The 12,138-nt window shown below is 44.9% G+C and overlaps 1 protein-coding gene across 1 annotated transcript; it reads left to right on the top strand.

The window, feature by feature from the left end:
- Positions 1–1,751: 1,751 nt before the first annotated feature.
- On the top strand, positions 1,752–9,741 carry LOC129841295 (G-protein coupled receptor 83-like). Its single transcript, XM_055909497.1, has 4 exons — positions 1,752–2,325; positions 2,832–2,957; positions 3,693–3,826; positions 4,154–9,741. Exons 1-4 carry the CDS (start codon positions 1,888–1,890, stop codon positions 4,854–4,856), a joined length of 1,401 nt encoding a protein of 466 aa, XP_055765472.1. The 5' UTR covers positions 1,752–1,887; the 3' UTR covers positions 4,857–9,741.
- Positions 9,742–12,138: the final 2,397 nt, after the last annotated feature.

The following is a 12,138-nucleotide window of genomic DNA, read 5'->3' as shown; positions in this document are numbered from 1 at the left end:
TGTTATATTAAACAGAGGGAGTAAAATCTAGGCAAGCAAAAAACATTTCAGAACAACTACGAGTCGAATGGGGAAGATGACGAATTTCGGCAGATTTTTTTATAGACTAATACACTTGAAACAAATAGCCAAACCGAAAACTGCAGACATTACTAGTGCCTCCCCCACGATGAAACCGACATAAGAAATAAAATGAAACGCAGCCGAATGTTAACAGAAATCTCAACCAGCAAGCAAGTCGCAGCAATGAAGAATTGAGTGCGTGCGCGTTCACGCGAAGGGGTGTGGTGGTGGGGGAGGGGAGGGGGGTTCTGGCAGGGGGGAGCTTTTCGGCACAACACCTGATCCAGTTGTGTGGGAGAGAGATTTAGAGCGAGACAGTACACCTGGTCCAAACAATGTGTCTGTATGGGTCTCATGTGGTACAAGTTCCCGCACTTCTCAAACTGCTTCAGCGTGTGCATGCATGTGTTGGTGTGATGTAAGTGTTAATGGCTCAGTGACAGACTAAGGGTTGAGTCAAATGGCTGGGCTTTTCATGAGCAGCTAGTTGTATCAGACACTTCCCTTATTGTACCAGATCAGTTAGCTATCACAGTTCCGTTATATCACATACTTCAGTTAGTTATATCAGATACCTCAGTTATTTCAGACATCTAAGTAAGTGATATACCATATCTCAGTTATATAACAGCCTTGGACGAGATAGCTTTTATTCAATACATCAAAGTGAAACTGTAAGCGAATGTAATTAGATGTCAGGCTAAAACATAGGCAAATCAAAGTGTCAAAAATATTCACAATCAAAACAGAAGGTTCCACTCAGTGCAATATCCTATAATGCGAAACATTTCTAAAACAAACACACATGGGAATTATCTGGCAGTGTGCTTCATGTTCTATTTTGAGTGTGTGTGTGTGTGCGTGTGTGTGTGTGTGCGTGTGTGTGTGTGCGTGTGCGTGTGTGTGCGTGTGCGTGCGCGCGCACGCGTGTGTGCGTGTGTGTGTGTGTGTGTGTGTGCGTGTGTGTGTGTGTGTGCGTGCGTGCACTCTCATAAATATTAATCAAACTTGATGGAGTACACGTTTACTTGCAAATTTGGGAATTAAAGAACAAACTGTCCCTGAATTTCCATAATCAGATCCATCATTTGATGGCGCAAGTCCCTCTTGCCGTATCGTTTCAAAATACTGTATGCATGGGCAAATAAACATTGTATAATGAGCTGACTATCTCAGTCTTAAATGCATGGATATCTCTCTTTCTCTCTCACCGTCCGTCTTTCTCTCTGTTGGTTATATTAGATACCGGTTTCATGTCTGTCTGTCTTACTCTCGTCATCCTTTCCATGTGTCCCATTGAGATTTAATTAACGAAAGATGCAAAGGGTCTCTGCACCAAGGGGTAGCGCCATAAATGACCGTGCATACAATACAAATACGATTAATGCCATTTATGGTAGGCTACAAATAAGATACAGTAACCCTCAAATCAACAGCTATATACAACAAAGAGTTTCACATACTGCTTGCTGTACCTCATTGATCATTGTAAAAGTAAACATTTAAAAATTCATACTTTGATTTCTCTCTCTCCCTTCTGTCCCACTTCCCTCCACCTCTCTCTATCTCCATGCTTCGCTCCTCTTCTCTCTCAGCGTGAACAAATAAGCATTGAGCCGCCAATATCTGACAGACACACACACACTGCGCGCGCATGCACGCATGGGTTTAAAAGTGCTGCCAACACATCGTGCGCATCACATCTTCTCAAGTGTCTGCGCAGAGAAAGCAATGTCCCCCTCTGCTCACGCCGCCACTGATACGCGAGAGGGAGACTGATGATTGGACGTCCGGTGTTTATCTTTATAACCGTCCCCAGCAGACATGCGAGTTGCGTGTCTGTGGCTCTCCCTCACCTATTTGGCCACCAGCCTCGACGGGTTGGGGGCACGGGAATACAACAACACAACCATTTTCGGCGGGGGTCTCTTTGTGGATGCAGAAGGGCTGCTGAACGTGTCAGACCCGTACACGCCCAACCGGACAAATGTCTTCTCGCTTGACCTGGACGAGGGCACGCTCGCGGACTGGCGCTCCATGGCAGTTAAAAATTGCTACGGTGGAGAGTCCCATGACCGGACAGTGAAATCCCTGCTGGTCCTGGCTTACTCGTTCATCATTGTCATCTCGCTGTTCGGAAACACGCTGGTGTGCCACGTGGTGATCCAGAACAAGCGGATGCACTCCGCCACGAGCCTGTTCATCATTAACCTCGCGGTGGCAGACATTCTCATCACGCTGCTCAACATGCCCTTTACTTTGGTGCGATACGGACCGGGGACATGACAACCTCGCTACTGTCTATGGGCATAGGCACCACAAATATCACTGTACACAAATGACCACACACACACACACACACACACACACACACACACACACACACACACACACACACACACACACACACACACACACACACACACACACACACACACACACACACACACACACACACACACACACACACACACAAGAGCGTCTTTGAAATTCTTGCGGTATAGAAATGATATCTATTATTTTTACATTTTTCATCATGGTAGATCAGTGATTATCTCCGGAAAGTGGAAGAACGTGTGGGATTTTAAATCAATTTGAACCAATTTTCCACAGGTGGTTTGAATGATGAGAGTCCTTGCAGTGAGGGGGGTATGTCTGTGTTAAATCGATCTATTAAGCGCGTATGGATAGGAAGGCTCCAGCTTTTCATCACGCAATCATGCCAGTAGAAAACAGCCTTGTCAACATGCCTGTGTGGTCTCCCTCAGATCCGTTTTGTGAATAGCAGCTGGTGGTTCGGGAAGGGAATGTGCCACATCAGCCGGTTCGTCCAGTATTGCTCCCTGCACGTATCCACACTCACGCTCACGGCAATCGCGCTGGACAGACGCCAGGTAGGCTAACGGTCATGCATGAAATCGGTGAATATCGTGAATGTGGTGTGTGCGCTTCTTCTAATTAAAGGGTTGCAGTTTGCTTGGCCTAGTAAAATAAAAGCTGTAAGGAAAGCGTCAGCACTCGAAAGCGCGAGGGGGAGCTGTCCAAGCGGCAGTGCTGAAGGTGCCTTAGCTCAAGAGGTTTCTCAAATAGACTCGCAAATTGTCAGCTTGTAACCAGTGAATCACCAATCACCAGGCTGACAGTTTGATACAGGCAACAAAAGCAACTATTCTGCTATTTTGTCCTCTTAGAAATATATTTTTGGGTATAGGTCTATTTCAATGGAGCGTGACAGTCAATTATTGGTTTATTGCCACAGTTTGAGGGACAAGGCAGCTTCCAAGCTATAGGGACAAGTATTTTATTTTCTGGCATCTGCTGTAGTCTACCCTTTCAATAGAAATAATATTTGACGGTTTTCACATTCAGTTGATTTTCATAGAGTTGTCATGGATATGAGTGGATATCATTCTACTTTGTATTTATGTGCTACAGAGCTCAAGCTGAGTTTGAGTACCCATTTTTATCTCAAACTAAAAGTGTGGTTTGTAAGGGAGGAGTGTGGAACAGAGAACAGCAGCAGGTGTGTGTAATGGAGTGTGTGTCATGGAGAATGTGTGCGGCCTGGTGTGTATAATGTGGCCTGATAAAAACACTGTGTGTGCGTGTGTGTGTGTGTGTGTGCACAGGTTATTCTCCACCCTCTGAGGCCTCGCATGTCCCCGGCTCGCGGTGTTGTGTGTGTGATTCTTATCTGGGTCATGGCCAGCTGCTTCTCCTTGCCTCATGCCATCTACCAGAAGCTCCTAACCTTCGTGTACAGGTACCCACACACACACAATAAATTGATTGAAATTGATAGAACAAACACTTCACATTTGTGTACACAATAACCACCAGTTGTTCTTTTCTCACAGTTCTCTCTTCCCTCCAGTCTCTCTCCCTCTCCCTCTCCCTACATTTATCATTAGATGTTTTGTTTAGGGGTTTCGAATGTTGTTGCTGTTTCTCTTGTTGACTTTTCATGACTGTATTCTTCTCTGTGCTATACTCATAGCTGGTTATGTGCTCTCTCTATCGTCCTCCAATCTCCTTCTCACTCTCCCCTATCTTCCCCTCCTTCTCACTCCCTCTCCATTTTCTCTCTCAGTAAGGAGAAGGTGCGCAGCCTTTGTGTCCCCGACTTCCCCGAGCCCTCTGACGTCTACTGGCAGTGCATTGACCTCCTCACCTTCATCCTCCTCTACGTCCTACCCCTCCTCATCATCACCGCCGCCTACTCAACCGTGGCACGCCGCCTGTGGCGCCGTAACGCTATCGGGGACACCACCACTGCGCAGTTCGCCGTGCAGCGGCGGAAGCGGCGGCGCACCCTGGCTATGTTGCTGGCGGTTGTTGGGGTGTTCGCGGTATGCTGGTTCCCTCTGAACTGCTACGTGGTGCTTCTCTCCAGCCAGGCCATTCAGTCATCCAATGCCTTGTATTTCTGTTTTCATTGGCTGGCGATGAGCTCGACGTGTTACAATCCCTTCATCTACTGTTGTCTGAACCCCGCCTTCCGCCAGGAGCTAAGGCTGCTATTGGGCATGTGCCGGAGGAGGGGGCGTGGAGGGTTGGGGCCGGTGCTGGTGGCTCCACCCTCCTGCGCACTCTGCCACAGAGCCGCCTGGCCAGAGAGCCGCACCTGTTCTCGGCCTCTTCACGCCTCTTCACACCCAGGCCGCGCCTCCTCTCGGCCAAGCCACTCCTCGTCCTCTCACCAGCCTCCTAAAGACAGGCATGTCTTTTTCTCTGCTAGACATGCCAAAAAAACAGACATCCTATCAGTGGAGCCTATAGTAGCTGTCAGTTAACTACAACTACCAGAATGCACTTGGGTTGGGATTGAGTGAATGATTGAGTTTATTTGACAATTAAAGACATGTAAAGTTGCTGCATTTGGTGGTGAGTCCTGTTGAAGGACTACGTTGTTAGCCAAAGACAGCTGGGGCTCTAGAACAGGAAATGTATCATCTTTTAACTTTCATGACAGCGCCACCTTCGGGAAGAAAGGTCTCACATGGATGGGAACAGGGTGTGGTGAGGTCTGGCAACAAATGCAACATCCAAACGAACAACTACTCTGTTAGCACATATTGTATACACTGAGTGTACAAAACATTAAGGACACCTTCCTAATATTGAGTTGCATCTCCCCTTTTTGCCCTCAGAACAGCCTCAATTTGTCAGGGCATGGACTCTACAAGGTGTCGAAAGCATTCCACAGGGATACTGGCCCATGTTGACTCTAACGCTTCCCACAGTTGTGTCAAGTTGGCTGTCAAGTTGGCTGTATGTCCTTTCTGTGGTGGAACATTCTTGATACAGGCGGGAAACTATTGAGCATGAAAAACCCAGCATCATTGCAGTTCTTGATACAAACCGGTGCGCCTGCCACATACCCCGTTCAAAGGCACTTGTCTTTTGTCTTGCCCATATACCCTCTGAATTGCACACATACACAATCCATGTCTCAATTGTCTCAAGGCATAAAAATCCTTCTTTAACCTGTCTCCTCCCCTTCATCTACACCGATTGAAGTGGATTTAACGAAGTGACATCAATAAGGCATCGTAGCCCTCACCTGGATTCAGCCGGTCAGTCTATGCCATGGAAAGAGCAGGTGTCCTTAATGTATTGTACACTCGGTGTATATTAGCAGAACGGTATTGTCGCGGCATAGATAGTTCTACTTTTCCTCGGGACCGCGTTGCAAGACATCTGTTTGTTCTGTCTCTGGCCAGTTCTTCTGTCTCGCTTTTCAAATCATTCACAGAGAATTATAGCCATCATTGGACTTAAAAAGGCAGAGACGGCCAACGTGGAGTTTTGCCGTTTCAACAGTCGCGGTTTATTCCATATCCCGTTCCTACAAAAAAAGTAATATTGTCTTCATTCCCACTGATTGACCATGTCTCGCCCACTGCACACAAATTGTTATGTGTTGTGGATCCATGCCAGCTTTCTAGTGAGTTTTTGTTGAAGACAGAACTTTCTAGCCAGTGGGAAATCTTGACTGTGAGCGCGGTATTCTGCTCCCTGAGTTTCACTGCTGCTGCCGGGGAGTTGCAGGAAGGAGAGGGGCGCTGATGGAGCTAGAGTTTGAAGGAACAATCTGTGACTTTCACTTCCAGTCGAATGTGCTATCCCTGCACTCTTGTATACTGTGGGGGCGGGTCTCGCTTGGCAAATGTAACTGACGGTTACCCACAGAATTGAAGTAACTCTGTAGCAGGTTCTGTACATTTGCCAAGATCCACTCCTAAAGTTTACAAACAAGTGCGGGGGGAAACATTTTTAACCGCTAACTGTAAATGAAAGAAGTAGATTGAATCTTTAAGAACTGATTTAGTTCAGGTCCATGGGAAAGAAGAATGTTATGGAGGTGGGGTGAAGATTTTTTGCTCCAGATGTTTCCTCCCTACATCTGCTGGCAGTCTCTGTATAAGATACAGGTTGAAACATGGACACCTGACTACACACGTGGTGATGGCTATTAAAGATATTCTCCGGTACTTTTGTGGTCCCCGAAAATGTGTGCCACGTCATTGCGGTCTCTCGCTCTGCTGTGTGTGATTCTTGCTAGCTGTCACTCAAATGGCGAGGGGCTGAAGCTCATTGGCTAAAACTCTAATTGCTAGGGGGCTGGCCCACGTGGGGGTAAATGTAAGGCGAATGCCGCTTGCACAGCTTCCTGAAAACAGTCCCTTTCAACCTCGGGATTTTGTGGCTAATTGACATAAAATAGTAATTCTGCTCATAGATTATTTATGTACTGTATATATACATATTGACACATCCAGCCCAAAGCGGGAGGTTAAAAAAATACTTAAAAATACTAGTTGCCAAAGTTCCAGAGCATAAATATGCTTTCAGTTGGATAAATAAATTAAAGTACCAGACCAGACCTTTTAAGAACTGATTGAGTTCAGGACTGGGTGAAATAAGAAAGTGGTACACTATACTTGACGGAAGGAATCCTATAGGCCTGGTCAAAAATAGTGCACGAAAGGGGAATAGGGTGCCATTTGGGATACTTCCTATAATGAGAAGGCTACTGCTTGAATGCTACGTTATGCATTAGCGTGTTGGAAATTAGGCACTCAGTAACCTCGGTAACCTCGCCCGCAGGCACAATTACAGAGTGAGCCGGCTGGTGGACAAGATGAGGCACTCAGAGTCAACGGGTTCTGTTCTGCTGTTGGTGGTACTGTTAACCAGACCTTGGATACAATTTTATTTGTTTTCTTTCAAACACTTTATATCCATTTTATTTAGCTGACCAAGAGCGCCAGGTGGGTGGGGTTTGCACCTTTGGGACTATTCTATTGTAGGGCAAGCTAAATCAAGCGCACTTAAAGTATGTGAAATTAAACAAGTTCCTCTTTCACCAAGACCTGATGGTGATTTGAACGACAGATTTGTACATGTCTGTGTGTGTTAATGTTTTCCTCTTAATTCATTTGACTGGTGAGCGGACCAGGTGACGAGTGTGAGTATCTGTGACCTAATGTTCACCTGTACAGACGATAATGATGGTGGTTTAAACCTGACATTTGAACATGCTTGTGTTTATGCTTGGTTTCATTAAAGTTGTTCTTGTTTTGAATGTTTTGAATGTTGATGCCAGGGTCAAATGTCAGATGGTGGTAACAACAGGCATGAGCATCTGTAATATTATGGTTATGTGATGTAAATGTGATGTGGGATCTTAACTGTGAATTCTCCCTCTCACTCTATCTGTGCTTTCTGAGATGCATTGCCTTAACTCATAGTGCACATCGACTCAGCAAAAAAAGAAACGTCCTCTCACTGTCAACCGCGTTTATTTTCAGCCAACTTAACATGTGTCAATATTTGTATGAACATAACAAGATTCAACAACTGAGACATAAACTGAACAAGTTCCACAGACATGTGACTAACAGAAATGGAATAATGTGTCCCTGAACAAAGGGCGGGTCAGTATCTGGTGTGGCCAACAGCTGCATTAAGTATTGCAGTGCATCTCCTCATAGACTGCACCAGATTTGCCAGTTCTTGCTGTGAGATGTTACACCACTCTTCCACCAAGGCACCTGCAAGTTCCCGGACATTCCTGGGGGGAATGGCCCTAGCCCTCACCCTCTGATCCAACAGGTCCCAGACGTGCTCAATGGGATTGAGATCCGGGCTCTTCGCTGGCCATGACAGAACACTGACATTCCTGTCTTGCAGGAAATCACGCACAGAACGAGCAGTATGGCTGGTGGCATTGTCATGCGGGAGGGTCATGTCAGAATGAGCCAGCAGGAAGGGTACCACATGAGGGAGGAGGATATATTCCCTGTAACGCACAGTATTGAGAATACCTGCAATGACAACAAGCTCAGTCCGATGATGCTGTGACACACCACCCCAGACCATGACGGACCCTCCACCTCCAAATTGATCCCGCTCCAGATTACAGGCCTCGGTGTTATGCTCATTCTTTCGATGATAAACGCGAATCCGACCATCACCCCTGGTGAGACAAAACCGCGACTCGTCAGTGAAGAGCACTTTTTGCCAGTCCTGTCTGGTCCAGCGACGGTGGGTTTGTGCCCATAGGCGACGTTGATGCTGGTGATGTCTGGTAAGGACCTTCCTTACAGCAGGCCTATAAGCCCTCAGTCCAGCATCTCTCAGCCTATTGCAGACAGCTAGCACTGATGGAGGGATTGTGTGTTCCTGGTGTAACTCGGCCAGTTGTTGTTGCCATCCTGTACCTGTCTCACAGGTGTGATGTTCGGATGCACCGATCCTGTGCAGGTGTTACACGGTGTTACACGTTGTCTGCCACTGCGAGGACGATCAGCTGTCCATCCTGTCTCCCTGTAGCGCTGTCTTAAGCGTCTCACGGCACGGACATTGCAATTTATTGCCCTGGCCACATCTGCTGTCCTCATGCCACCTTGCAGCATGCCTAAGGCACGTTCACGCAGATGAGCAGGGACCCTGGCCATCTTTCTTTTGTGTTTTTCAGAGTCAGTAGAAAGGCCTCTTTAGTGTCTTAAGTTTTCATAAATGTGACCTTAATTGTCTACCGTCTGTAAGCTGTTAGTGTCTTAACGACCGTTCCACAGGTGCGTGTCCATTAATTGTTTTTGGTTCTAATGGAAAGCATGGGAAACAGTGTTTAAACCCTTTACAATGAAGATCTGTGAAGTTTTGGGATTTTTACGAATTATCTTTGAAAGACAGGGTCCTGAAAAAGAGACGTTTCTTTTTTTGCTGAGTTTCTTTTTGTTGTGTACATGCCTTTCTCATAACACTACACTTTCCCTTTGAGATATTATTATCAATTTGTTAATGAATTATGATGATCCACCAATGATTGTGTTATAGATGTGTCTGTGTTTGTAATATTACATATAAGTGACTCAAGGTGTAAAATGTATATTTTTGCTTTACATGGTCAGCCCTGCACCAGCCAGATTGTGTGCGTGTGTGTGTGTGTGTGCGCATGCTTCTGCGTGCGTGAGTGTGTGTGTGTAGATGCTTGCATGTGTGGGTCGGTATTGCCAAAGGGTTTGAATAAAGTTTCTGTTCTGGTCTAGCTCTTTAGTAGTGGATTATGACTGGCGGAGCAATTGGTCAATATGTTCATTATCCAACCCCCTTGTTGGTTTGAACTTTTTCTCTTTACAAAAGCCATTAAAGTATGCCATGTGACAACGATGGGTTGGTGTGATTCATAGATAACGGTATGGTTTTGTGCACTATCATTTCTGAACTCCCTATCTTCTTCCATTAGGTAGGTGTGTGTGTGTGTGTGTGTGTGTGTGTGTGTGTGTGTGTGTGTGTGTGTGTGTGTGTGTGTGTGTGTGTGTGTGTGTGTGTGTGTGTGTGTGTGTGTGTGTGGTCAATCTTTCTGATCTCCCACTCTGTTACTATTCATGAGAGTGGGAGTGATTCTGTCGAGGGAACGTGAGGTCCAAGGTCAGTTACATAAATGAGTGCAGGGCATTTCATGTACGGCACACGAAACCCCTGAAAGATGGAAATGTAGCATCGAAGAAGCACAAATTGGGTGACATCTGTCTGATGACCTCAAGCAAATGAATGTTGATTTAACCTTCTCTGCCCCTTTGTAATCAAAGTACACTTTCAAGATACAGAGGTATTTACGAAAAATTCAATTTCAGTCCTGCCGTGACGAACAAGTGTGTTGACATTTACAATGCCTGCTAGGCAGCTATACACAATCTTTTCCAATTTTGGATTCACACATTGTGGTTGTGGGAGTCAATTTCAGTTTCTGTTTGACTTGTATTCTGAACAAGTCCTCATAGAAATGCAGTTACAGTGCTCCTGAGTGGAGCAGCGGTCTAAGGCACTGCATCTCAGTGCTCGAGGCATCACTACAGACCCTGGTTTGATTACAGGCTGTATCACAAACGGCTGTGATTGGGAGTCCCATAGGGTACTAGCTGGGTAGTGAAAGTCTACAAACACCTTGCACAGTGTTCACATTTTGTTGCCTTAAAAAAAAAAAAATCTAAAAGGGATTACATTGCTTAGTTTTTTTTACACAACCTACTCCACATATTTAAGGTGAAAGAAATAACTAAGATGTGTTGATTGCATGTCTTCACACCCCAGAGTGTGGAAGCACATTTGGTTGCCATTGTGTTGATGTGTTGATTGCATGTCTTCACACCCCAGAGTGTGGAAGCACATTTGGTTGCCATTGCGGAAGCACTGTGAATCATTTTGAATAATATTCTACCAACATTGCACAATTCGTAGGGCAACATATGTCAATTTATTTTTTACAAAATTGTTCAGGCTCAGTAAATTTGCTTGGGAATCATTGATGGACAGCAATAATAAAACTTTGTCGCAGAGCCCGGTTAAACTTTAGAGGAAAACCCGCCTCAGTCTTCTGAAAATCTTACCCTGGGATATAATCATTTTTCTGTGGGACAATTACATAAACGTTAATTCCAAAGACACGCCAGAATGGCTCTCCAGGAGGTGTTGAGTGTTCCTGAATAGTCCAGTCTCCATCCTGACCTAAATATGCAAGAAAAAAATATTGAATATTGCTGTAGTGTACATCAATGATTCCCAACCAAATTTACTGAGCTTGAGCAATTTTGACAAAAATGATGAATATATGTTGCCCTAAAATTTGTGTAAGGTTGGTAGTATCATATTCAAAATGATTGACAGCTGCAATCGCAGCCGAGGGTGCTTTCAGCAAGTATTAACTCTGGGGTGTGAAGACATTCTCAATCAATGCATCCTCATTTTGCATTTCTTAGTAAATTGGAAAATGTTCCCAAAAAATGACATCACTTTCAAAATGTGGAGTAGGTTATGAAGATCGCTTGGAAAATAATTCTAATTCAATCCCTTTTTGTGGAGACTGTGAAAGTGGTATAAAAATACTTTCGCAAGCAACTGTATTTCATGAAAGGTCAAAAGAATTACAACACCTTTTCTGCCTTTCCAAAACTTCTCAGCCAGAGAATATCATTTTTCTCTCCCTTACATCATGTATAGATTAGTTTTTTTCTTGACAGACTTCTCACCTCTATTTATGCTGCAGTTTAATTGCAATTCAAGTGTGAGGTTTATGTACCTCAGGTTGGACATAATGTTGTCTAGTAGAAGAATATCATGATCCCGGCACATTAACACCATGCAGTGTCTGCATCAAATTTGTAGAGATCTTAAATTTGTAGAGATCACACACGGACATGTTCAGCTGCTTCTCCAAATACAATCTCAAACATTCATTTGGTTGCTGTACTGTGCTGTGGTGTGTGTATGTGACTGGTCAAAGATCAAACCACTTCTTCTTACCCCTTGATTTGTTGCTTTGTTTTGTCCATTTGGGCATTTGTTATTGTGAAAGATGGCATTTGAGTGCAGGGGCACCATTTCTAAACATTGAATGTTAACAAAAGTAACAGACAGAACTGTTAAGAACTGATTGAGTTCAAGTCCATGGGAAAAAAGAAAGTGGTAAACTATACTGGATGGAAGGTACCCTATAGACCTGGTCAAAAATAGTGCACGAAAGGGGAATAGGGAGCTGTTTGGGAAAATTTGATGAGGCTACTCATT

The sequence above is a fragment of the Salvelinus fontinalis genome, chromosome 42 (assembly GCF_029448725.1).
Source record: "Salvelinus fontinalis isolate EN_2023a chromosome 42, ASM2944872v1, whole genome shotgun sequence".
In the NCBI taxonomy this organism is placed as follows: Eukaryota; Metazoa; Chordata; class Actinopteri; order Salmoniformes; family Salmonidae; genus Salvelinus; species Salvelinus fontinalis.
Note: the sequence above shows the minus strand (reverse complement) of the source record. Positions and strands in the feature narration are given on the sequence as shown.